The following is a 27,906-nucleotide window of genomic DNA, read 5'->3' as shown; positions in this document are numbered from 1 at the left end:
ATTTACTGCAGGCCATGTGCCTGTCCAAGAGTCGCTTAAATGTCCCGAATGGCTCTGACTCCACCACCCCTGCTGGCAGTGCATTGCACGCACCCACCACTGTGTAAAGAACCCACCTCTGACATCTCCCCGATACCTTCCTCCAATCACCTTAAAATTATGTCCCCTCATGACAGCCATTTCCACCCTGGGGAAAAGTCTCAGGCTATCCACTCTATCCATGCCTCGCATCACCTTGTAACACCTCTATCAAGTCACCTCTCTTCCTTCATCGCTCCAGTAATTCATTTGTGGGATATGGGCTCGCTGGCGAGGTCAGCATTTATTGCCCATCTCTAATAGCCCTCAAGAACGTGGTGAGCTCCCTTCTTGAACTCCAGCCATTGATGTGGTGTAGGTACACCCACAGTGCTTAAGGTAGGGAGTTCCAGGGTTTTGACCCAGCAACAGGGAAGGAACAACAATATATTTCCAAGGGGTGAAACAGTAGCGCAGTGGTTAGCACTGCTGACTCACAGCACCGAGGACCAGGTTCAATCCTGGCCCCGGGTCACTGTCCACGTGCAGTTTGCACATTCTCCCCGTGTCTGCATGGGTCTCACCCCCACAAATGGTGATTTTTTAAAAATCATAGAATTTACAGTGCCATTCGGCCCATCGTGTCTGCACCGGCTCTTGGAAAGAGCACCCTACCAGAGGTCAACACCTCCACCCTATCCCCATAACCCAGTAACCCCACCCAACACTAAGGGCAATTTTGGACACTAAGGGCAATTTATCATGGCCAATCCACCTAACCTGCATATCTTTGGACTGTGGGAGGAAACCGGAGCACCCAAAGGAAACCCACGCACACACGGGGAGGATGTGCAGACTCCGCACAGACAGTGACCCAAACCGGAATCGAACCTGGGACCCTGGAGCTGTGAAGCAATTGTGCTATCCACAATGCTACCGTGCTGCCCTATACATGTTCCCATGTATCTGCTTCATTTGTCCTTCAGATGGTAGCAGTCATGGGTTTGGAAGGTACTGCCTAAGGAACCTTGGAGAGTTCCTTCAGTGCATCTTGTAGATGGTCCACACTGCTGTGTGGTAGAGGGATAAATGTTTATGGATGGGATGATAATCAAGCAGGCAGCTTTGGTCTGGGTAATGTTTTCGAGCTTCTTGAATGTTGTTGGTGCACTCATCCAGGCAAGTGGATAATATTCCATCAACACTTCTGACTTGTGCGTTGTATATGATGGACAGGCTTTAGGGAATCAGCAAGTGAGTTATGCACTGCAGGATTCCTAGCCTCTGGCGTGCTCTTCTAGCCACAGTATTTATGTGGCTGGTCCAGTTCAATTTCTGCTCAATAGCAATCTCCAGGATGTTGATAGTGGGGGATTCAATGGTAATTGCAATGAATGCCAAAGGGTGATGGTCAGATTCTCTCTCGTTGGCCTGGGATTTGTAGGGCACGAATGTTACTTGCCACTTGTCAGCCTAAACCTGGATATTATCCAGGTCTTGCCACATCTGGACACAGACTGCTTCACTATCTGAGGAGTCACGCATGCTGCTGAACATTGTGCGTCACTTCTAACCTCATGATGGAAGCAAAGTCATCGATGAAACAGCTGCAGATTGTTGGACCCAGGACAATACCCTGTTGAACTCCTACTGTGACGGACTGGAGCTCAGGTGATTGACCTCCAACCTCCACCACCATCTTCCCTTGTGCCAAGTATAACTCCAGGGAATTTTCTCTACTTCCCACTGACTCCAGTTTTGTTCACACTTCTCTAGTTTGAATTCCAGTTGTCACTTTTCTGCCCACTCAACCAAGGCGCTGAATCCATTATCAAGGACTTTATAGTGGTAGATTTAGAAAGCAGTGGCAGGAAAAAGTCAGGGTCAGCATCGATTTAGGAAGGGAAAAACATGCTTGGAATTCTTTGAAGATGTAACCAGCACAGTCGAGAAGGGGGAGCCAGTCAATATGGTATATTTGGACTTTCAGAAGGCATTTGACAATGTCCCGCATAAGAGATTATTGTGCAAAATTAAAGCATGGGATTGGGGAAATGTATTGAGGTGGAAAGAAAACTGGTTGGCAGAGAGGAAACAAAGAGCAGGGATTAATGAGTCCTTTTCAAATTGGCAGGCAGTAACTAGTGGGGTACCACAGGGATCGGTGCTGGGACCACAGCTATTCACAATATATATTAGTGATTTGGATGAGGGAACAAAATGCAACATCTCAAAGTTTGCAGATCATACCAAGTTAGGTGGGAGGGTGAATTGTGACGAGAATGCACGGATTCTACAGCATGATTTGGACAGGTTGGGCGAGTGAGCAAATCCATGGCAGATGCAGTATAATTTGGATAAGTGTGAGGTTATTCACTTTGGAAGCAAAAACAAGGAGGCAGATTACTCCTGAATGGTTGTAAATTGGTAGAGGGGAGTGTGCAGCGGCACCTGGGTGTCCTTGTGCACCATTCACTGAAGGTAAGCATGCAGGTGCAGCAGGCGGTAAAGGAGGTTGATGGTATGTTGGCCTTCATTGCGAGAGGTTGAGTATGGAAGCAGGGATGTGTTGCTGCAATTACACACTTGGAGTATTGTGTGCAGTTTTGGTCTCCTTCTCTGAGGAAGGATGTTCTTGCTCTCCAGGGAGTGCAGCGAAGGTTTAACAGACTGATTCCAGGGATGGCGGGACTGTCATATGATGAGAGATTGACTAGGTCGGGATTGTTCTCGCTGGAGCTCAGAAGGATATGGGGGGATCTCAGAGACTTATAAAATTTTAATGGGACTAGACAGGATAGATGCAGGAAAGATGTTACCAATGATGTGTGTGTCCAGACACAGTCATAGTCTGAGGATTCAGGGTAAACCATTTTGGACAGAGAAAGGAGACATTTCTTCACCCAAAGAGTGATGAGCCTGTGGAATTGTTACCACAGGAAATAGTTGATGCTAAAACTTTGAATATACTGCATTCAAGACACAGCTAGATATAGCACTTGGGGAGAATGGGATCAAAGGCTGTGGGGAGAAAGTAGGATTAGGCTATTGAGTTGAATGATCAGCCATGATCGTGATGAATGGCGGAGCAGGCTCGAAGGGCCAAAAGGCCTCCTCCTGCTCCTATCTTCTATGTATCAATGTATGTATATCATTTTGGAGACAACAGCTATCCTCTTCACAATCAACTACAAAGCCAATTTTCATGTCATCTACAGATTTCCCAATCATGCCTCTCACATTTAAGTTAAAATCATTAATTTACACAATACTAAGCCCTGTGGAACACGACTGGAAACCAAATTCCATTTGCAGAAACATCAACCCTTTATGATTCCTGTGGCAGAGCCAATTTTGGATTCAACTCAATGCTTTCCCGTGTCCCATGGGATTTCACTTTTCTGATCAGTCTGCCATGTGGGAAGATGACAATCCAAAGATGTGCAGGTTAGGTGGATTGGCCATGCTACATTGCCCTTAATATCCAAAAAAAGTGAGGTGGGGTTGCTGGGTTACGGGGATAGGGTGGAGGTGTGGGCTTGGGTAAGGTGCTCTTTCCAAGGGCCGATGCAGGCTCAATGAGCCGAATGACCTCCTTCTGCACTGCAGATTCTATAGGAGAAATTAAAAGACTTGGGAGAATTTAAAAACTGGTGAGTCCAGCACCACAAAAAGGAGCTAGGAATAAAATAAAATGTTTTTAATCATAAGATCAATTGGCTTAATTAACAGAAAATCTTATACCTTCCAGAAGCTTTGCAAATGCAAACAAATTACACTATTGAATTGGATTAGCACACCCCCTCAAATGGTGAATCCATCCGATTCAGAGTTATTTCAGGGTCAAGTACAATACTGTCACAACTGACCGTACAAACAGTAAGGGACGTAGAACATTCAGCTTCAAAGTCTCAGCACTGCCTTATCAAGATGGGTGGGAATTGGCATGGATACAAGAAGTACTACATGTGTCATTTTTAGTTTCAAATAAATTATCTCTGATAGTGTTAATGCGTCAATAGAGTACAATCTTGGTAAAGTGACTTCTTCAAAAGCAAGTATTGTTTCGCTTCATCCTTGCTCTGTGCAGTCACTAAACTGACAACTGTTGCAAAGGCAGTAACATAACTTGGTTTAGATGTGCGTGTAGGAAAAACAAAGTGTAATCATGAGGAAAAGATAATAAGTGAAATTGTGCAGGGATCAGTGCTTCAAATCCTTGCTATCCTTGGGCGAAAATGCTAGGATCCATAATAAAAGATTTTATAGCAGAGCACTTGGAAAACAGTGGTCGGATCGGACAGTCAGCACACATTTACAAAAGAGAAATCATGCTGCACAAATGTATTGGAATTCTTAGAGGATGTAACTAGTAGAGTTGATGAGGGGGAGCCAGTTGATGTGGTTTATTTGGACTTTCAGAAAACATTCGACAAAGTCCTACATAAGAGATTAGTGTGTAAAATTAAAGAGCATGGGATTAGGGGTAGTGTGTTGAGATGGAGAGAAAACTGGTTGGGAAACAAATAGTAGGAATAAACATGTCTTTTTCCAAATGGCAGGCAGTGACTAGTGGGGTACCACTGGGATCAGGGCTAGGAACCCAGCTATTCACAACCTATATTAATCATTTAGATGAGGGAACTAAATGTACCATCTCCAAATTTGCAGATGACTCAAAGCTGGGTGGGAGGGTGAGCTGTGAGGAGGATTCAGATATGCTTCAGTGTGATTTGGGCAAGTTGAGTGAGTGGGCAAATGCATTGCAGTTGCAGTATAATTTAGACAAATGTGAGGTTATCCACTATCTGATGGTAACTCCACGTATGTGGAGTGATTGAGTCAGTTAGGATTACATTCACTGGAGTTTAAAAGAATTAATGGGGATCTCATAGAAACTCACAAAATTGTAACAGGACTAGGCAGGTTAGATACAGGAAGAATGTTCCTGATAGCTGAGGAGTCCAGAACCAGGGGTTACAGAAGCATAAGGGGTCAACCATTTAGGACAGGAATGAAGAGACATTTCTTCACCCAGAGAGAGTAGTGGGCCTATTGAATTTGCTACCACATAAAGCGGTTGAAGCCAAAATATTGTATATTTTCAAGAAGGAGTTAGATATGACTTTTGGGACTAAAGGGATCAAAGAATGGGAGGGTGGGGGTGGGGGTGGGGGGTGAGAGAGAGCGAGAGAGAGAGAGCGAGAGAGAGCGCGCGAGAGAGAGCGCGAGAGAGAGAGAGAGAGAGCGCGAGAGAGAGCGCGAGAGAGAGAGAGAGAGCGAGCGAGAGAGAGAGAGAGCGAGAGAGAGCGAGCGAGCGAGCGAGAACAAGAACAGGCTACTGAGTTAGATGATTAGCCATTATCATGTTGAGGGGATTAGATGGGGCAGTTTGTAAGGAGCATCCAGGAGGGCTTCTTAAAGCAATATGTAGATAGTCCAACTAGGGAAGGGGATATACTTGATCTAATATTGGGGACTGCGCCCGGCCAGGTGGTAGAAGTTTCAGTAGGGGAGCTTTTCAGGAACAGTGGCCACAATTCAGTAAGTTTTAAAGTGCTGGTGGACAAGGATTAAGAATGGACCTAGGGTGAATGTGCTAAATTGGGGGAAGGCTAATTATAACAAGATTAGGTGGGAACCGTGCTGCTGGCCTGCCTTGGTCTGCTTTCAAAGCCAGCGATTTAGCCCAGTGTGCTAAACAGCCCCTAAACAGCACCCCAATGGAAAGGTGCTTTTCTAATTAGAGGGCTGTGACTAGTGGTGGTCCGCAGGGATCCGTGCTGGGAACTTTCCTGTTCGGAGTATATATCAATGATTTGGAGGAAAATGTAACTGGTCTGATTAGTAAGTTTGTGGATGACACAAAGGTGAGGTAATGCATTTTGGAAGGTCTAATACAGGTAGGGAATATAGTGAATGGCAGAACCCTCAAGAGTATTGACAGTCAGAGAGATCTACGTGTACAGGACCACAGGTCACTGAAAGGGGCAACACAGGTGGAGAAGATAGTCAAGAAGGCATACAGCATGCTTGCCTTCATTGGCCGTGGCATTGAGTATAAAAATTAGCAAGTCAAGTTTCAGCTGTATAGAACCTTAGTTAGGCCACATTTGGAGTACAGTGTTTCATTCTGGTCACCACACTACCAGTAGGATGTGGAGGCTTTAGAGGGTGCAGAAGAGATTTACCAGGATGTTGCCTGGTATGGAGGGCATTAGCTATGAGCAGAGGCTGAATAAACTCGGTTTCTTCTCACTGGAACACCGGAGGTTGACAGACGACCTGATAGAGGTCTACAAAATTATTAGAAGCATAGATAGAGTGGATTGTCAGAGGCTTTTTCCCAGGATACAGAGTTCAATTACTAGGGGGCATAGGTTTAAGGTGCGAGGGGCAAGGTTTAGAGGAGATGTACAAGGCAAGTTGTATTACACAGAGGGTAGAGAGTGCCTGGAACTCGCTGGCGGAGGGGGTGGTGGAAGTGAGAATTCGATTTCTTTTTGCCCTCAGTCTGGTCTCAGTAAATATACCAAGTCGGATTGTAGGTAACCACTTTAATTTAACTGTGCGTCTTGCAAGTTGACTCACTCTGCCCGGGTCTTGTCGAGTCCCCAGAGTGAGTGAATCACAGAACAAAGAAACATGGTCTCATATACATTGGTAAAAAAAAAAGAGGTTACACACATGACCAAATAAGGTAACTTGGCAATTGTAGGGTTTCTATAGGTTCCATTACATTCTTTAACCTAGCCATATAAGGTAATCTTAGCAATGGTCCCAATCGGCTGCCCTTTTGCAGGAGGCCCCTGTGATCACCCATCCCCCTCACCATGATGCTGCTGACTTAGCCTGACAGCCCACAATGCTTCAGTGCCATCCCCTTTTGTTCATTTCCTCAGAAGCAGGGACGATAGTGACTTTTAAGGGGCATCTTGACAAATACATGAATAGGATGGGAATAGAGGGATACGGACACCAGAAGTGCAGAAGACTTTTAGTTTAGCTGGGCAGCATGGTCGGCGCAGGCTTGGAGGGCCGAAGGGCCTGTTCCAGTGCTGTACGTTTCTTTGTTCTTGAGATCCAATCATCTTCAACTCTTAATCAATGTTCTTCCTTCCAACATTAGGTCAGATGTTTGCTGATGATTACACAATAATCAGCACCATTCGCGACTCCTCAGATACTGAAACAGTCCACATGCAAATGCAGTAGGGCCCTCAGGCTAACAAGTGGAAAGTAACATTCTTGCCACACATGCCAGGCAATGACCATCTCCAATAAGAGAAAATCAAATCATCGCCCCACGACATTCAATGGCATTACCATTACCGAATCCCCCACTATCAACAGCCTTGGGGTTACCATTGACCACAAGCTGAACTGGACCAGCCATATAAATACTGTGGCTAGAAGAGCAGATCAGAGGCTAGGAATCATGTAGCGAGTAACTCACCTCCTGTCTACCCAAGGTCTGTCCACCATCTACAAGGCACAAGTCAGGAGTGTGATGGAATACTCCCCACTTGCCTGAATGAGTGATGCCCAAGAAGCTCAAAGCCATCCAGGACAAAGGAGTCTGATTGACTGACACCCCTTCCACAAACATTCACTCCCCCCACCGCCAATGCACAGTAGCAGCAGTGTGTACCATCTACAAGATGCACTGCAGGAATTCATCAAGGCTCTTAGCCAACACCTTCCAAACCCATGATCACTACCATCTAAAAGGACAAGTGTCAGCAGATACATGGGAACACCGCCATCTGGATGTTCCTCTCCAAGTCACTCCCACTCCGACTTGGAAATTTATCGCCGTTCCTTCACTGTCGCTGGGTCAAAACCTGGAATGCCCTCCCTAATAGCACAGTGGGTGTATCTACATCAAATGAACTGCAGCGGTTCAAGAAGGAGGCTCACCACCACCTTCTCAAGGACAATTAGGGATTTGCAACAAATGCTGGCCTGGCCAGCGACATCCCGTGAAAATTAATTTTAATAAAGAGTAGCAGAGCAGGCTTGAAGGTCTAAATGGTCTACTCCTGTTCCTTTTTCTATGTATCTATCATTTTCTTTAATGGTCTTATACAGACCAATTCTAAGTATTAAGTATGGAGAGAATATTAAAATACAAAATGCATTTGAGTTTAAGTTTCTGGAAAGGATTTAGATTTGCTAAACAATCCAGCAGTCAAAATAACAAATCAATTACCAATAAATGAAAATAATTTGTCACCTCCTGATCTGACTATATCTCCTGGGCAACATCCCATCCTTTCTCACCATAAACTTCAGCCAAATCTCTGCTGCCTCTATTCAGGCCTGAAAACCCACTGATTGATGAGTACAGGATGTAATTCCCATATCTTTAATAATCTTTTATTATTGTCACAAGTAGGCTTACATTAACACTGCAATGAAGCTACTGTGAAAATCCCCCAGTTGCCACATTCCGACGCCTGTTTGGGTACACGAGGGAGAATTCAGAATTGTCTAATTCACCTAACAAGCATGTCTTTCGGGATGTGTGGGATGAAACCCACGCAGATACGGGAAGAACGTGTAGACTCTGCACAGACAGTGACTCAAGTGGGAATTGAACCCGGGACCCTAGCGCAGTGAAGCAACAATGCTAACCACTGTGCTACCTTGCCGCCCATCTTGTTAATGCCTTCAGGGCTTTACCCCTTCCAACTCTGCAACCTTTGTCAGACTCCAGAGAATGCTGCGCTTTGCTAACTCTGGCTTCTGCTGCTGACTCTGGTTTCTTATGCACCCCCACCACTGGCAGTCATGTCTTCAAACAATTAGATGCCAATCTCAAGAACCCTCCCCTAAATCTCTGTACTGTAAAATCCACCACTATGACCAACATTTGTCACCCCTAAAATATCACCTTGCTTGGTTTAGTACCCACCATAAAAAATGCATGTTGTTTTGCTGTTATTGCATTTTGGGAGATGAACAGGGAGACTTGGAAGTGCAAAGTCTGATTTCTGTTGTCACGTAAATATGAAAAAGCAATTAAAACATTACTGAAGGCTGAGAGAGGGAATGAGAGAGAGAGAGAGAGAGAGAGAGAGGGAGGAGTATGAGAGGGAGGACAGGGACAAAATGAGAAAGAAGGAACTTGCATTTATATAGGGTATCCCAAAGTGTTTCACAGTCAATAAAGTATATCTGAAGTGTTACAATGGAGGAAACACAGCAGCCAATTTACATACAAGCTCCCACAAGAGCAATGTGGTCACAGGCTCAGAGCGTGTTTCTATGATGTTGATTGAGGGATAACTATCGGCCTAGGATACTGGGTCTAACTCACCTTTACTACTTTACAATAGTGCCATGGATCATTTACACATGCCTGAGGGCACTGACAGGGAAGTTTAACATCTTATGCAAAAGTCAGCAGCTTCGACAGGGCAGCTCTGCCTCATTACTGCTCTGGATTGTCAGCCTGGATGTGTGTTCAATTCTCTGGAGTGGGACTTAATCCCACAATCTTCCAACTCAGACGAGAGTCGTACCCACTGAACTACAGCTAACAATTAATAAGAGGTCAGAGGGTCTAATCTCTACCATATTATTTTCTCATCCACGTCTCAAGTAAACTGTAGAGGGGTGGGCAGCACGGTGGCACAGTGGTTAGCACTGCTGCCTCATGGCACCGAGGACCCAGATTCGATCCCAGCCCCAGGTCAGTCATAGAATCATAGAATTTACAGAAGGAGACCATTCAGCCCATCGAGTCTGCACCAGCCCTAAGAAAGAGAACCATACTTAGCCCACGCCTCCGACCCATCCCCATAACCCCAGCTAACCTTTTGGACACTAAGGCGGAATTTAGCACGGCCAATCCACCTAACCTGCACATCTTTAGACTGTGCGAGGAAACCGGAGCACCAGGAGGAAACCCACGCAGACACGGGGAGAAAGTGCAAACTCCACAGTCACCCGAGGCCAGAATCTAACCCAGGACCCTGGAGCTGTGAGGCAGCAGTGCTAACCACTGTGCCACCATGCCGCCCTGTCTGTGTGGAGTTTGCACATTCTCCCCTTGTCTGCATGTGTCTCACCCCCACAACCCAAAAAAATGCACAGAATAGGTGAGTTGGCCACGCTAAATTGCCCCTTCATTGGGAAAAGGGAATCGGGTACTCAAAATTTATTGAATAAAGTAAACTACCGAGTTGTAAAATGCTATACCAAAGGTATGAATGTAAATTAAAACACAGTTTTTGCCTGGGTGAAGTAGTTATAAAGTTTAGTATTTTAAGACCTTTCACAAGTTTTTTGTCAATGGCTTTCCTGCTAAAAAGAATGTTTGAAGTAATAGAGGCCAAAAAGACCAAGGATTAAAAGACAGTAGAAGCAAAGTCTTTGAATATTTGTGAGGCAGAGGTAGATAGATTCTTGATAAGAAAGTAGACAAAAGGTTTTCGGGAGTAGATGGGAATGTGAAATTGAGATCATCTATTTAGTGCGAGCAATTATGTAACTTTGCATGTTTATTCAACACTGTAATGAATTTCTAGAATTCGTCAGAAATGAACTTTGTTGTAGTTGCAAGAGATTAAATATACAGCACATGCCAGGGTGCGGTTCAAAGTTGTAATCTACCAAGGTTAGATGGAATTCATATGATGAGTTTTATATGCTCTTTAGCCATAGAACTCAGCAGCAAAAGTCTATAATGATAGTTTTTTTTTTAAATGAACACAAATTATACTTTAGTTCTTGAAGCATTAACTGCAAACTGTCAGTTTAAAATTGCATTCACACAAAAAATATTTACTAGTTATACTAGCTATAACTAAAAGTTAAAAGTGTTGCTATTCAGAAATTAAATATTGTCAACAAGATAGATAGAAAACGTAAATACCAAGTTAGATTTATACGTCGAAACAGAAATCAAGCACTCAACATTCAAAGCAACAAGTTGATTTTGGAATAATCCTCATTTTGCTTCCCACTGAAAATTAATATTTCAGATCCCGGTTGTCTTCCTAAATGAATCCAGCATTTACAGGTTAAGCAAGAGACACGAGTATCTAATGAGAGGCATTATTTCAGATTGGTTCTGAACCAATTCAACACCAAGTGATCGCCGAGAGCCACAACCATTAAAGAGGGCCAAGAAATTAAGATTTATTTTCTCCATATCCCATAAATGAAAGTAATTATTTATTCAGTCATGGAATCAGAAATTATATCACAGATAGAAGTATTTTGTTCCTCTGGCTTGTGTCAATGCTGGCTCTTCAATGGGGCCACCTAGTCTAATCTTATTTCCCTGTCCTTTAACTGCATCATTTGGAGACCTTTAAATGTGCTAATTCCAGGAAAGAGAGAAACGTTAAAAAAATTACACTGAACACTTTATAGACGTATAGCCATTAGAAGTTTGGCTTACCTAAAGCTTTGGCTTTCTTCTTTTCTGGAGCTTTCTTCTGATCTTTGTTGTTTGGAACATCTCCATTCTCTCTCACATCTTCTACGCGAGCCTCAGCCTTCACAACCTTTTCAATCTCTTCACTTATACCCCCACATTCAATCTCCCGCACACCATTTCTCAGAGGCTCACTGTTAGCACATTTCTCTGCTTCTTCCATTTCAGGAGATTCCTCAGGCTGCACAACAGAACTATGCTCAGCCAGGTTACAGCAATAAGTGTTCAGTATGTCTTCAAGCTGTCTGCTAAGCTCATCTGAGACATCAGCTGTTGAAGATTCAGGCTGGAGGGTATCCAAGACATTTCCAGCAGAAGTCTCTTGAACTAATGATTCTTCACAGCCATCTCCTGCAGTTGTTCCATTCAGTACGTCTTCACTGGTACTTAGATTATCATGGTTTTGAGCAAGCCCATTCAGATCATCAGATTTTTTGCTGGATTGATAATTAGTTTCAGATCCAGTAGACTGAGTGACAACACTGAGACAGTCCTCTCTCCCAGCAGGATCTGCCCTCTCTGCTGCTACGCCACCAACCGCTGTTGTCCCATGGCTATCAGCAGGTGGACTGAATTTACTTTCGGAATCTTGATTCTTCATAGTTTATGTTTTTACTTAATAAAAACCTGCACAGAAACAAAAGAAAGGAATTACTTTGTAGAATTCAATACTTTTTGAAAATTGCAATCAAAGTCAAATATTCGAGTCAACCATTTATAACAGTTCAGAAGTAATTTAGTTTGGAGAAATTAACGGTTTAGATAAGCATATTAATTCCAAAATTGCCCTCTATTCAGTAATAAATCAGTAAATGCACAATTTGGTGGAACTTGCTTTCTTAGGAGTGTGGTAGAAGGAAATTGAATGGATACAAGGGAAATAATCTTGCAGTACCAAGCGGATATAGTGGAGGAATCTGTGTAAGAGATGCCAGCATGCTGACTGTCATCTTGTCAAAACCCACACATATGGATCTGATGTACATGGACTTCTTGACAAACCTCAGTAAAGAGCGCAGAGGTAGCGAGGCAAGACTTCAGTAAAGAGCACGGAGAGAGAAAAGAGAGACTTCTGTGAAGGGTATGGAGCTAGAGAGGCCAGACTTCAGTTTTTTAAAATAAATTTAGAGTACTCAATCATTTTTATTTCCAATTAAGGACAATGTAGCTTGGCCAATCCACCTACTCTGCACATCTTTGGGTTGTGGGGGTGAGATCCACGCAGGCACGGGGAGGATGTGCAACCTCCACACGGATAGTGATCCGAGGCTGGGATCGAACCCGGGTGGCCAGCCCCACGAGGCAGCAATGCTAACCACTGCGCCACCGTGTAGCCCCTACGAAGCGAGACTTTGAAAAAGAACTCGGGAGAGACAAAACTTCGACATTGAGCATGGGGAGAGGCAAAACTTCGACAAAGAGCGCGGGGAGATGCAAAACTTCGACAAAGAGCGCGGGGAGAGGCGAAACTTCGACAAAGAGCTCGGGAGAGGCGAAACTTCAATAAAGATTCTGTTACCCTGAACAATTTGTAATCGATAATGGGACGCACTTCATTTCGCAGGAGTTCGTACACTACTTGAAGCAGAATGGAATTCAACACATCTGATCCATTCCTTTATCATCCTGCCACAAATGGGTTGGCAGAAAGTTTTGTGCAGACGTGAAACATCCGTTAAAGGTAATTAGAGATCAAGGTTCATTGTTTAGACATTTGAGTCAATTCTTGCTCACGTACAGGAATACTGCACGCTCAACAATGTCAATAATGGTCAAACATTAACTAGGCACAGCACTCGATTTGCAAAAACCACCGAAGAAAAAATAAATTGTTGAGAAAAAAACAACAGTATTAGGTCATATGACAGGAGAACAAGGCAAAATGCTGTGTTTTTTGCCAGTGTCAAAAAGCTATGGCAAGGAACTATACCTCAAGTAAAAAGTGGAGACCTGCCACAATTTAGCAGATAGGACAGGTCTCCTACACTGTATAAACCCAAGACAATGCAATGTGGAGGAGACATGCAGATCAACTTTTGGCAACAAGATCCAATCTGCCAGACGCAGAACCAACAGAGTACATATCCAGCTGTGCTGACAGACAACCTGGACCTTCCACAGAGCCTGACACTAATCAAATCAATTGGGGAAAGTAGTACCTCAGTTGAGAATTAGACGGCAAGTGAACCTCAGAACACTACATCAACTCTGGTTAAGGTGACCCCGAACAAAGTCCAAACCAAGCCAAAGACACCAGAGGTTGCAGCAAACACTAAAAGACAGAAAGACAGACACCAGAGATTCATCGACAATCACATAGTACGTCGACGTCCAACGTATCAGGCATGTTGACTGTTATTGTTGATTGGTTGTTCATGTTGCCAATTGATTGTTAATGTTATACTGTTTATTGTGTCTGGGACCTTTGATTTAAAAGAGGAAGAAATGTTGTGTATTCATGGTATTTCTAATGTTTCCTCATTAGTAACCTTGCAGTGGCCAAAGATCATAGAACCTAAAAGGCCAAAGATCATAGAACATAGAACAGTACAGCACAGAACAGGCCCTTCGGCCCTCAATGTTGTGCCGAGCCATGATCACCCTACTCAAACCCACGTATCCACCCTATACCCATAACCCAACAACCCCCCCCCTTAACCTTACTTTTATTAGGACACTACGGGCAATTTAGCATGGCCAATCCACCTAACCCGCAAATCTTTGGACTGTGGGAGGAAACCGGAACACCCGGAGGAAACCCACGCACACAGGGGGAGGACGTGCAGACTCCACACAGACAGTGACCCAGCCGGGAATCGAACCTGGGACCCTGGAGCTGTGAAGCATTTATGCTAACCACCATGCTACCCTACTGCCCAAAAGATGTCGATATCAGCCATTTTGCAGACAAATATAGCCGTCTGTGGTGTAACATCTTAAGATTGGCCATGCTAAATTGCCCGTAGTGTCCTAATAAAAGTAAGGTTAAGGGGGGGGGGGGGGGGTTGTTGGGTTATGGGTATAGGGTGGATACGTGGGTTTGAGTAGGGTGATCATGGCTCGGCACAACATTGAGGGCCGAAGGACCTGTTCTGTGCTGTACTGTTCTATGTTCTTCATCTTGAATCCACCACAACAAGTTGAATGGCACTGCCTTTAAATGCATGGAGCATTCGCAATAAGGTAGACAAATTAACAGCACAAATTGATATACACGGTCCAATATGATTACAGAAACATGGCTGCAGGGTGACCAAGGCTGGGAGCCGAATATCCGATGGTATTCAATATTTAGGAAGGACAGGCAAAAATGGAGTGGAGGTGGGGTGGCAGTGTTATTTAAGGATTAAATAAATGCAGTAGTGAGTGAGGATATTGGCTCAGAAAATCTTGATGTAGATTCAGTCTGGGTAGAGCCAAGAAGCAACAAGGAGCTGAAAACATTACTAGGAGTTGTCTATAGGCTTCAAAACAGTGCCTTTAAGGTTGGGGCTGGCATAAAACAGGAAATTAGAAATGTATGTAACAAGGGTGCTAGTGTAACTTGGGGGACTTTAATCTACATGTAGACTGGCCAAATCAAATTAGCAACAATACTGTGGCAGATGAATTTCTGGAGTGTGTACGAGATGGATTTTTAGGCCAGAATCAACTAGGTAACATGCTGTTAGATTTAATATTAAGCAATGGGAAAGAGTTAATTGATAATCATGTTGTGCAGAGTTCTTAGGGAAGAGTGATCATAACATGATAGAATTCTTCAATATGATGGAAAGTGAAGACTCCTGATCAGAAACTAGGGTCCTAAATCTAAATGAAGAAAACTACAAAGGTATGAAGGGTGAGTTGGTGAAAATAGATTGGAGAACTTCATTAAAAGGCATGATGGTAGGCGAGATCCACGCGCTCCTTTTCCACCGCCACCATTATGGAGGGTCCGCGGACTCCGACCATCAAACTGGCCCGGGTTGCCAAAGTTCTTGAAAGGACTGGTTCGCAGGGACAGTGTACTCAGGTCCGTGTGGAATTTATGAATGACAGCAACCGATTCATCATTCGGAATGTGAAAGGGCCAGTTCGTGAGGGAGATGTGCTCTCACTTTTGGAATCTGAGCGAGAAGCAAGAAGATTACAATAACAGATCGACAAAACTACCGCAAGTTAAAGCTGCTATCAAAACAATTGGTTATGGACATTTTCACAGTTTTTTGACAAAATGGGACAATAAATATTAATAATTTTTTAAAAAGGCATGATGGTAGATCGGCAATGGTTAATATTTAAGCAACTAATGTATGCATTGCAACTGTTATTTATTCCTTTCTGGCGCAAAAGCACAACAAGAAAAGTGGCACAACCATGGCTAACAAAATAAATTAAGATCTTACTGCAGCTGTACAGGGCCATGGTGAGACCACACCTGGAGTACTGTGTGTAGTTCTGGTCTCCTTATCTTAGAAAGGGTATACTTGCCATAGAAGATAATGCAGCGAAGGTTCATCAGACTGATTCTTGGATTGGCAGGATTGTCACATGAGGAGAGATTAGGTTGACTGGGCCAATATTCACTTGACTTTAGAAGAATTAAGGGCGGTCTAACAAGCATTTGGAATTCTGACAAGGCTGGTCAGATGTTGTTTCCTCTGGATGGGGGTCTAGAACAAGTGGAAATAGACTCAGGATTCGGCACTTAGGACTGAGACGAAGAGAAAGGATGGTGACCCTGTGGAATTCTCTACCACAGAAAGGCCATGTCAATATATCTAAGAAGGAAATAGGTAGATTTCAAGACTCTGAAGGCATCAAGGGGCATGAGAAAAGCACAGGAGTGTGGTGTTGAGTTAGAGGATCAGCCATGATTATATTGAATGGCAGAGCAGTCTCAAAGGGCTGAATGACCTACATCTGCACGTATTTTGTGTCTATGGGGATCCTTAGCTTGTCGACTACATGACCCTCCACATTTTGTTTAGGTTGCTGGCAGACATCCAATTGCCTTCCCAGTTTTCCAAGCTAGCCCAGCTGACTGATTTATGCCACAAGGCTCTATGAGGAACACTATGGATTTATTAGACTAGCTATAAGCTAGTGCAAATTTTACAGCTGTTTCCTTCACAAAATCCAAAGAGATAGAGCCCCACCCATCTATGGAATTAATGTTTTCTCTGCTTAAAGTGCAGATCTAAGTGACTAGTATTCATTGACTTTGGCTCTCCTCATTCACTTTGTTGCAACCTGCACACGACCAAATCTTCAACTGCTTTGTATGTTTCCAAGAGGGAGAGAGTCGACAAGCAGCTTGCAACCGGAAAGTGTTGGGTTTATTCGGTCAAAAGTCAGGGATCAACTTATACAGAAGATCGACTATTACTTGAATATATTGTAAATATTTCTAATCAATGCAACCCTAATCTTGCCGCAAAAATACATTTTTATGGTTTATAAAAGCATATCAGGGGCTGGTTTAGCACAGGGCTAAAGAGCTGGCTTTGAAAGCAGACCAAGGCAGGCCTGCAGCGCGTTTCAATTCCCGTACCAGTCTCCCCGAACAGGCGCAGGAATGTGGCGACTAGGGGATTTTCACAGTAACTTCATTTGAAGCCTATTGTGACAATAAGCAATTTTCACTTTCATGTTGCTCTTGGAATTATATGACAGCATAAACCACTGTCTTCAGAAAACGCATTATGAGATAAATAAAATAATAATGCTTAAAAATTGGCTATTTCTAAACTGTAATACAGTCAGTGTTCAGGTGATAAAAATCAACTTTTCAAGATTTGTTTTTGCAGTTCAGGACACTTTCAGAATCCCTTTGACCCCCTCCTATTAGTTTCCTCTGCCAGCTATGCAGCAATCCGTATGCATCGCAAGTCGGTGCATACACTAGGAGATAGAGATATAGGAAAGAAAACCTTTCAAATGAAATAAAGTATTAAAATCTTACTACAAACTCTCAAAACTGTATATTAAACAAATATTCCAAACCAGGAACTAAATTTGAAAAAATATTTTATCAAACACCTTGTGTAAAAGGCAAAAGAACTTAGCAAAAATACTTCAACCAAATTGGCAACTAGATTGATTATAAAAGAACAAAGAACTGTACAGCACAGGAACTGGCCCTTCAGCCCTCCAAGCCTGTGCAGAACACGCTGCCCATCTAAACTAAAATCTTCTACACTGCCGGGGTCCCTATCCCTCTATTCCCATCCTATTCATGTATTTGTCAAGACGCCCCTCAAACGTCACTATCGTGCCTGCTTCCACCACCTCTTCTGGCAGCGAGTTCCAGACACCCACTATCCTCTGTGTAAAAAAACATACCTCGCACATCTCCTAGTTTAAACCCTCCCGTATGACACTCGCACACTTCGCGGCCAGGATATTGGTGCCCCTCCAGTTTAGATGCAACCCGTCCATCTTGTACAGGTCCCACCATCCCCGGAAGAGATCCCAATGGTCCAGATATCTGAAACCCTCCCTCCTACACCAGCTGTTTAGCCACCTGTTTAGCTGTACTATCCTATTTCTAGCCTCATTGGCACGTGGCACCGGGAGTAATCCCGAGATTACAACTCTAGAAGTCCTGTCTTTTAACTTTCTACCCAACTCCCTGAAATCCTACTGCAGGGCCCTGTCCCCCTTCCTGCCTATGCCATTAGTACCAATGTGTACTACGACCTCTGCCTGTTCACCCACCCCCTTCAGAATGCCCCCTACCCATTCTGAGATATCCTGGTCCTGGGACCAGGGAGGCAACATACCATCCTCGAGTCTCTTTCACATCCACAGAAGCACATATCTGTGCCCCTTACTATAGAGTCCCCTATAACTATCGCTCTCCTGCACTTTGCTCCCCCCCTGCTGAGCAACAGAGCCAGTTGTGGTGCCACTGTTCTGGCTGCTGTTGCTTTCCCTTGTTAAGCTACCCCCTCCCCCCAACAGTATCCAATACGGCATACTTGTAAGGGAGGGGAACAGCCACAGGGGATTCCTGCACTGACTGCCTGCAGTTTCTAATGGTCACCCATCTGTCTGCCTACACCTTGGGTGTGACCACGTCTCAGCTCTGCTCCCGATGTGAACACCACAGACCCCCGAGGCAAGTTGTTTTATACCACTTACCTTCCCAGACTGCACTCCGGATTTCTCCCGCTCAGCTCCGCTTCTTATGTGAAGGCCGCAGGTCCCGGAGCTAAGTTTTTATAGCACTTACCTTCCTAGACTGCAATCCGGATTTCTCCCGCTCAGCTCCGCTCCCAATGTGAAGGCCGCAGATCCCCGAGGTAAGTTGTTTTATACCACTTACCTTCCCCGACTGCACTCCGGATTTCTCTCGCTCAGCTCCGCTCCCAATGTGAAGACCACAGATCCCCGAGGTAAGTTGTTTTATACCACCTTCCCAGACTGCAATCCGGATTTCTCCCGCTAACCTCCACTCCCGACGAGAAGACCACAGATCCCTGAGGTAAGTTGTTTTATACCACTTACCTTCCCAGACTGCACTCCGGATTTCTCCCACTCAGCTCCACTCCCAACGAGAAGGCCACAGATCCCTGAGGTAAGTTGTTTTATACCACTTACATTCCCAGACTGTACTCCGGATTTCTCCTGCTCAGCTCCCGACATGAAGGCCGCAGATCCCCAAGGTTAGTTTTTATACCATTTACCTTACTGGACAGCACTCCAGATTTCTCCCGCTCAGCACCACTCCGGATGTGAAGGCCACAGATCCCAGAGCTAAGTATTTATACCACTTACCTTCCCAGGCTGCACTCCAGATTTCTCCCACTCAGCTCCGCTTCTTATGTGAAGGCCGAAGGTCCCAGAGGTTAGTTTTTATACCACTTAACTTCCCAGATTGCACTCCAGATTTCTCCACCTCAGCTCCGCTCCCGATATGAAGGCCTTATTAAAAGAAAAAAGGCTAAAAACTATCCAACTAATGATTTGAAGCTGGAAAGACAGTGAGCCACAGTTGACACATGGAGATGCGAGAATGGCCAGACATGTTGGCGTTTTATTGATTAGGAATCTACAATATAGGGACACAATCTCAGGACAAGGGAGCAAGCATCGAGGACTGATGAAAAGAACTTTCTTCACACAAAGGGTTGCCAATTATCAGAAGGCTCTCCCCCAGACGGTTATGGGTGCTGGACGCGATTCAACTCAATGGGAACAAAGTCCCATAGGGAGCAGTTTAGCCACGTCTTTCTCAGCACTGCACGCCACTCGCGTTAAATAAGGGGCCTTAGCGGGGTATGCGTCCCCCATTTTCTACACCAAGGAGCTCCACGCGCTGGAACCCCTGTGTAGCGCGAGATCGGGATGCCATCTTTAAATGACGTCCCGATCTCTGAGCCTCAAGCTCCCCCAAGGGGTCCACCATGGGGAGGGGGGGGTCTCTGCCCACCCTCCCCACCCCCATACACGCGCAAGGCACACCTGGCTCGATCATCAGCACACGAAAATGCCAGGTTGGCTCCTTGGCACTGCCCTGGCAGTGCCCCTGCCAACTGGCATCTTGGCAGTGCCAGGTTGGCCCCCAGGTGGTACTGCCAATGTGCCCAGGTAGCTCCAGCAGTACCAGGGTACCACCCTTCCCAAAGGACATGCATCTGGGGACCTCCAATCCCTGGGAGCCCCCACGAGTGATGTTCAGTCTGGTCCCTGTTGTGGGGACCAATGCTGAACGGCGCTCACCCGAGGTCTCTGAAGGGGATAGATCCCAAAGCCTCAGGTACTTCGGAATTTGCACATTTAAGCGAGGCTAGCTGTCACGCTTTAATATGCAGATTTGCAAAAATGTGACCCCGCCCAGAATAGGGCAGGATTCACATCGCCATGGCCTACGAGATAGTGTTAGATCTCGCAAGGCGCTGCAAGCCGAGTAGATCCCGGGAGGGGGGGGGGGGCTCCTGGCTTCTAACAGCCACGCTGTGCCTTCGCGAGCTGCTTTTCAGGCGCAGCGTGGCAGTTGGATTGCTCCTGCTCTATCATTGAATATATTTAAGGTTGAAACAGACAGATTTTTAGTCTCTCGGGGAATCAAGGGATATGGGGAATGGGCAGGAATGTAAAATTGAAGATCAGCCAGGATCACATTAAGGGTCGGGCAAACAGCATGGTCTGCTCTTGTCTCAGTTTCTTGTGGTTACATTTGGTAGGCTGTGAGCATTTATGCATCTGAACATATAAAGTAGAAGTAGGCCATTATGCCCCCTGAGCATGCTCTGTCATTGAACAAGATCATAGCTGATCTGTTTGTGTTTCGAGTTCTACTTTCCCATCTACCCCCTGATAACCTTCGATTTCCTTGCCGAACAAGAATTTATCTTCCTCTGCCTTGAAAGTATCCAGTGATTTAGCTTGGGTGGCAGGGTAGAATAGTGGTTAGTGCTGGTGCTTCATAGCGCCAGGGACCCGGGTTCAATTCCTGGCTTGGGGCACTGCACTGTCTGCATGTTCGCCCCGTATCCTCAGGGTCTCTCGTTTCCTCCCACAAGTCCCGAACGACGTGCTTGTTAGGTGAATTGGATATTCTGAATTCTCCCTCAATGTACCCAAACAAGGGCCAGAGTGTGGCGACTAGGGGATTTTCATAGTAACTTCATTGCAGTGTTAATGTAAGCCTACTTGTGACAATAATAAAGATTATTATTATTCCACCAACTTCAGAGATAGAGGTTCAAAGTTGAAAAACCCTCAAGAAAAAAAAATTACCCTAATTTCTGTCCTACAAGGATAACCCCTAATTTGAAAACAGTGCCGTCTAGTTCCAGACTTGCCCACAAGAGGAAACATCCTTTCGACAACCATCTGTTAACACTAATCAGGATCTTATATACTTCAATCAAGTCACTCCTCACTCTTCTAAACTCGTGGAAACACGCAGAGGCTTTCTAAAGACATTGGATGGATAGCGATCATAACAGGTGAATAATAGATGTGTGCAGAAGGAGCAGACTTGATAAATGAAAAATCATCGAGTTCCTAAAAAGTACACAGTTAAAAAGTCTTACAACATCAGGTTAAAGTCCAACAGGTTTGTTTCGAATCACTAGCTTTCGGAACACAGCTCCTTCCTCAGGTGAACGAGGGGGTGGGTTCCAGAAAAAATATAGACAAAGTCAAAGATGCAAGACGATACTTTGAATGAGAGTTTTTACAGGTAATTAAGTCTTTACAGGTCCAGACGGAGCAATTGGAGAGAGGGATAATCACAGGTTAAGGAGGTGTGAATTGTCTCAAGCCAGGACAGTTGATAGGATTTCGTAAGGCCAGGCCAGATGGTGGGGGGTGAATGTAATGCAACATGAATCCAAGGTCCCGTTTGAGGCTGCAGGAGAAGGACCTGGAGAACCGCTCCCAGAGGCACAAATTAAGGATTGTAGGGATGTCTGAAGGCAGCGAGGGAGTGGACACTGACACTTACATGGCTGGAGAAGCTAATGGGAGAGGGTGCCTTCAGCCGGCCCCTGGAGGTTGATCAAGCTAATAAGGCCGCAGGCAAACGAACCGCCTGGGCACCGGTTCCTGGATAAGAAGATTCTGAGATGGCGAGGCAGATGAGGAGATGCGCCTGGGAATGGAGTGAGCTGCGAGTATACCAGGACTTGGGATGACGACCGGGTTTAATCAGGTGAAGGCTTCCCTCTTTAAAAAGATGAAGTTTGAGGCTCGTCACATGGAACATGAAGGGGCTGAATGGACCAGTCAAACGGTTGTGTATTTTTGCCCATCTGAGGAGTTTGAAGGCGGATGTGGCCTTTTTGCAAGATTCACATCTGAAGATTGGGAACCAGACAAGGCTAAGGAAATGGTGGGTAGGGCCAGTTTTCCATTCGGGGTTGGATATGAAGTGTGGATGGCGGTGTTGGTCAATAAGCGGGTGCCGTTCGAGGTGGGAAATATTGTAGCGGACCCGGGGGGGATTTGCAAGCGGGAAATTGGAGTGGTCCTAGTCGATGTTTATGCCCCAAATTGGGATAATGTGGAGTTTATGAGGTGAGTGTAGGGGAAGATTCCGGACCCCAGGACCGGATTATGGTGGTGGTGGTGGTGGTGGGGGGGGGGGGGGGGGCTTTAACGCAGTCATTGACCCGGGGATGGGCCGGTCGAGTTTGAGATTGGCGAGGGTGTTGGTTGGTGGTGAAGGAGTTCAAGGGGTTTATGGAGCACATGGGGGGAGGGTTTGGAGGCAGAGGGCAAAGGAGTTTTCATACATCTCCCAAGTGCATAGGGTCTACTCGTGGATTGATTGTTTTGTGGTCAGTAAGTCGCTGCTGGAGGACTCGGGATATTCGGTGATCGTGGTCTCAGATCACGCGACGCATTGGGTGAACTTACAAGTGGATTGGGGGGGGTTCAACACCCGCAGTGGAGGTTGGATGTGGGGTTGTTAGCAGAGGAGGTCGGTGAGCAGGTGAGGGCCACCATCAGTGGGTATGTGGAAGTGAATGATACAGGTGAGGTCTCGGCCGCCACGCTATGTGGGGCACTCAAGGAAGTGGTCAGGGGGGGAGTTTATATCAATTCAGACTAACAGGGAGGAGGAGTGGGCAGAGATGTCAAGGTTGGCGGGCAAGATTATGCAGGTGGGCTGAGGGCTCGAAAGCGGGTTGTTGAAGGAGAGGCAGAAGCTCCAGATGGAGTTTGGATTTGGGTCCACAAGGCAGTCAGTGGGGCAGTTACGGAGGACCAGAGGGGCAGTGCATTAGTACAGGGAGAAGGCTAGCAGGATGCTGGCCCACCAAATCAAGAAGCAGTGAGGGAGATTGGCAGGGTGGTGAACGGCATGGGTGGAGTGGTTCTGGATCCGGTAAAGGTGATTGAGTTTTGTTTTGAGGAGATTGAGGAGGCTTTATGAATCAGAACCTCCGGCTGAGGGAATGCAGGATTTTTTGGACGGGCAGGAATTCCCAGGGTGGAGGAGAGTCTGGTCGAGAGGCTGGGAGTGCCCACTGGATTGGTGGAGGTGCTAAGAGGGTATGGGGGCGAAGCAGGCAGGGAAGGCCTCGAGTCTGAACGGTTTCCCAGTAGAGTTTTAGAAAAGGTTTTTGGGTGACCTGGGGCACCTGCTGGTGAGGACATTTAATGAGGTGAGGGAGAAGGGTGAGCTCTCCCCTACGTTGGCGCAGGCCTCAATATCGCTGATCCTGAAGAAGGACATGCCACCTGCTTGTTGGTACAGACTCAATGGGCCGAATGACTGCCTCTGCACTGTTGGGATTCAATGGTTCTAAAACTGCTGCAGAAAGAAAGTTAGGCTTATAACGGTTTGCCACAGTCATCCTGTTAGGTTTCAATTGAACTGGGCCTGCTGACATTATGGGTCTAACAGATAGGGGCTATTTAGCACACTGGGCTAAATCGCTGGCTTTGAAAGCAGACCAAGCAGGCCAGCAGCACGGTTCGATTCCCGTAACAGCCTCCCCAAACAGGCGCCGGAATGTGGCGACTAGGGGCTTGTCACAGTAATTTCATTTGAAGCCTACTCGTGACAATAAGCGATTCATTTTCATGAGCATTTGTTTAACATGTTAAACTGCAGTAGTAGTATTTTAATCTGAGCCACACTTTGTAAAGCAGATGCTCCCATTTACCCTGCATAACTGCTCTTGTTGTGTTCATGTTTCTATGTGTTAATACCATTCTCTAATGTCGCAGTTGCTTCTCTTCCTGCACTGCAATGTTGTCTTACAAAAGTCTTTTAAGTCGAAAGACTATGGTTAAGATTTCCCATAGCATCAGCAAATTACATTAAAATGACACCATTTCATCTTTTTTTCCTGAAAAAGAGACGTGTTGTTGAATCTTTTAATCTTGCATCGTTAGGACAGATGCGAGACTGTCAAATTTCAAATGGTCGCAACAATTTATACAGAGGCAAAAGGATACTGATTGATTGAGGTGTTGTTTTCTCCATGGCAATCAGCCAACTTACCAACCAATGGGGAACTATAGGCTCCTGAGATCCTGGGTAATTCAAAACAAAATGTGCAAGTCTTGAACATGTTCCCTTTTGTTTGCAGCAAATGGGTCCCTGTGTATTGTTGCGCTTGTTTGAACTTCTTGGCATTTGCCCTGATGAGGGCAGTTCAAAAAGCTTTGATGATATGTCTCTTTCCAGCAAGATTCGAGCTACTATTTCATAATTTGGCTCTTGTGTACACTCTGCTGGAATGATCAATAGCTTACTTGGCTGTGTGGCCTCTCCAGCACCAAGAGGCTGGGTTGATTTCTGCCATAATTGATGTGGATTAGGGAAACACAGTTCAATGATGCCATCTTTCAGAAACTGTGTGCAGGTATTCTGGATATTTTATGATAAATCTCCACTCTCCAGCCAAGTGCTGCCAGCAGCAGGTTTAAAGGAAGCATTAATTTGGGTTGTCGTCAGACTGGAAAGGAACTGTCAAATGCCACAGAACTCTCCCATTGGCCAGCTTGATGTGAAATATTATTTTGGCGGCATAATTAAGGACAAGGACCCAGAGCAGTGTGGGTCATACCGTCCAATGCCGCTATTCAATGTGGATGCCAAGTTGCTGGTTAAGATTCTGGCCTCGCCGATTGCGTGCTGGAGGTGATGGGGTGTGGGGGGGGGGTCAGACGGGATTTGTGAAAGGGAGGCATATGTCGACCAATATCAGGTGCCTGCTAAATGCTATAATGATGCCTCTGGAGGGACAAAATGTGGAGGTGGTGGTCGCGATGGACGCGGAGAAGGCCTTTGATCGTGTCGAGTGGGATTATTTGTGGGAGGTGCTGGGGCAGTTCGGGTTTGGACAGGGGTTTGTAGATTGGATTCGACTGCTGTACCGGGCACCGGTGGCGAGTGGCAAAACAAATCGGGTTAGTTGGGAGTACTTTAGGTTGTACAGGGGGACGAGGCAGAGATGCCCACTTTCCCCGTTGCTTTTGCCTTGGCGGTGGTGCTTAGAGCGTCTTGGGATTGGGGAGGGATTGTGCGGAAGCAGGGTGGAGCATTGGATGTCCCTATATGCGGACGACCTGCTGTTGTATATATCAGACCCACTGGAAAGCATAGAGGGGGTATCATGGGCATTTTGGTGAAATTCGGTCATTTTTTTTGGATACATACTAAACATGGGTAAGAGTTTGGTCTTTCCGATTCAGGCGAGAGGGGGCAGGAGAGGAGATTGGGCAAATTACCATTTAATGTGGCGGGGCCGAGCTTTAGGTATCTGGGTGATTCAGGTGGCGCGGGGATGGGAGCAACAACACAAGTTGAATCTGGCTCGGTTGGTGGAGCAAATGAGGGGTGAATTTAAAAGGTGGGATGTGCTTCCGTTGTCATTGGCGGGGCGGGTTCAATCTGGGTTCAATCTGTAAAGAGGACTGTGCTCTCAAAGGTTTTTGTTTGCATTCCAGAACCTGCCGATTTTTATCCCCAGGGCCTTTTTCAAGGTTAACTCATTGCTATTGGGATTTGTGTGGACGAGAAAGGCCCCTTGGGGAAGGAAGGCGAGAGGGTTGGTCTTGCCAAATTAAGGAATTATTATTGGGCGGCAAATAAAACCATGGTAAGGAAGTGGGTAGTGGGGAGGTCGGTTTGGGAGCGGATGGAGGCAGCCTCTTGTAAGGGTACTGGTCTGGGAGCGCTGTTGACGGCGCCTTTGCCGTTCTCGCCGGCCAGGTACTCCATAAGTCCAGTGGTAGTGGCAGCCCTGAGGGTGTGTGGACAGCACTTGAGGCTTGATGGGGCCTCAATTTGGGCCCCGATCTGTGGGGGAACTGGATGGATGTTTTTAGTGTTTGCGGAGGGCGGGGATTGAGAGATTTGTTTGTGGAGGGCAGCTTCCTGAGTTTGGAAGAACTGGTGGAGGAGTTCAAGTTGCCATGGGGAGATGGGTTCAGATACTTACACATGAGGAACTACGTGAGAAAGCATGAGCCATCCTTTCCCGATCTGCCGCACCCAGGGTTGCAGGACAAGGTGCTGTTGAAAGTAGGGGTTGGAGAGGGCAAGGTGTCAGAGATATATAAAGAACTGATAGATTGGGAGGGCGCCCCGACCAGAGCAGTTAAGTGCAAGTGGGAGGAGGAGCTGGGGGAGGGGGAGAGCTGGAGGATGGGAGGAAGCTTTGAGAAGGGTGAATAGGTCCTCTTCGCATGTCAGGTTGAGTCTCATTCAATTTACGGTAGTCCATATGTTGCCTATGACAGTGGCTAGAACGATTAGGCTCTTTGAGGGGGTGGAGGATAGGTGTGGGCATCATGCGCGAGAGCCTGCGAAGCATGTTCACATGTTTTGGCCTGCCCGAAGTTGCAGGGGTTCGCTGACATGATGTCAGAGGTACTGGGGGTGAAAATGGTTCCGAGTCCAGGATTGGCTGTTTGGAGTGTCGGAAGACCCGGGAACGAAAGAGACCGACATTTTGACGTTCACCTCTCTGGTAGCCCAGAGACAGATCTTTTTGGGTGGAGGATTTCCTTAGATTGGAGAAAATTTAATTCACCTTAAGCGGGTCGATGGAAGGGTTCGCGCGGCGCTAGAAACCAGTCCATTGACTTCTTCCAGGACAGTTAAATCAGCAGGGGGAGGGAGAGAGGATTAGGGTTAATTAGAAAAGTGGAGGCAGAGAGGGTGGGGCAGGTATGGTAGAGAGGGTAGGGCGTGGTTGTTGGTTATTTATTGAGTTAATGTGTGTTCTCCTTTTGTTATCTGTTGGTTATCTTTATCATCCTGGTTATGGTTTTGTTTGATGTTTATTTATAAACACCTGAATAAACATATTTTTTTAAAATAAAAACAAAATGCTGGAAAAACTCATTGGTCTGGCAGCCTCCGTGGAGAGAAACAGAGTCGAGTCCAGCAGCACATTAATTAATCACATTGTAGGACAGGCTTTCAGCTTCACTGACTGACCAAAGGGCGACAGGATTGTCAAATTGGAAAGATTCTAACCTTAAAACTCAGCAACATTTACCTGCGAATGGGGAACTCAGGGTCCGGATGGTTTGGACAAACAAACCTCAAACTCCGGCGATTTTAATTCACAAGTTTTCAGGAACAAGACATTGTGACGGGGACATTGCGCAACAGACATTAACTCAGTTCGATCAGCAGCCGGCGCAAACCCGGCGCGATCCCAGCGGAAATCCGGCCCCTATCCCGGCGCAAACTCGGCCCCGATACCAATGCGATCCTGGCGCAAACCCGGTCCCGGCCCAATAACCCGGGTCCAGCCGCACTACCAGGAGGCCGAGGCCACCGGACAACAGGCACACACGGAGCGGCGCCGATTGCTGCTCTCTTTACCCGATCTCCAGCGACGCGGCCACTCGGTCCGTCCACTCCCTTCCTCACCCAAAATTCCTGATCTTTTCCGACATTAACCGGAAGTGTCCTCGCGTCTTTCCGTTGGCACGTTCACTGACGTCAGGCCGAACGACAAATCAACGCA

The 27,906-nt window shown here is 46.0% G+C and overlaps 1 protein-coding gene across 6 annotated transcripts in view; it reads right to left on the bottom strand.

Annotated features, from left to right (window-relative positions):
- LOC119964605 (alpha-taxilin-like) overlaps window positions 1–27,906 on the bottom strand; it is an 86,979-nt gene extending 59,073 nt beyond the window's left edge. The window contains exons 1-3 of one of the 6 annotated variants that reach the window (XM_038794336.1): window positions 27,762–27,850; window positions 13,627–13,739; window positions 11,432–12,094 (exon numbers count right to left, since the gene is read on the bottom strand). In XM_038794336.1, coding sequence (XP_038650264.1) covers window positions 11,432–12,068 — 637 coding nt within the window. In that variant the 5' untranslated portion in view covers window positions 12,069–12,094; window positions 13,627–13,739; window positions 27,762–27,850. Of the gene's footprint in view, window positions 1–11,431; window positions 12,095–13,626; window positions 13,740–27,429; window positions 27,723–27,761 lie in introns of those variants that run through there. The other 5 variants (XM_038794345.1, XM_038794315.1, XM_038794308.1 and 2 more) reach the window with 5 other exon arrangements.

This window comes from Scyliorhinus canicula, chromosome 1, assembly GCF_902713615.1.
Source record: "Scyliorhinus canicula chromosome 1, sScyCan1.1, whole genome shotgun sequence".
NCBI classification, from domain to species: domain Eukaryota; kingdom Metazoa; phylum Chordata; class Chondrichthyes; order Carcharhiniformes; family Scyliorhinidae; genus Scyliorhinus; species Scyliorhinus canicula.
This window is presented reverse-complemented; position numbering and strand designations above follow the sequence as displayed.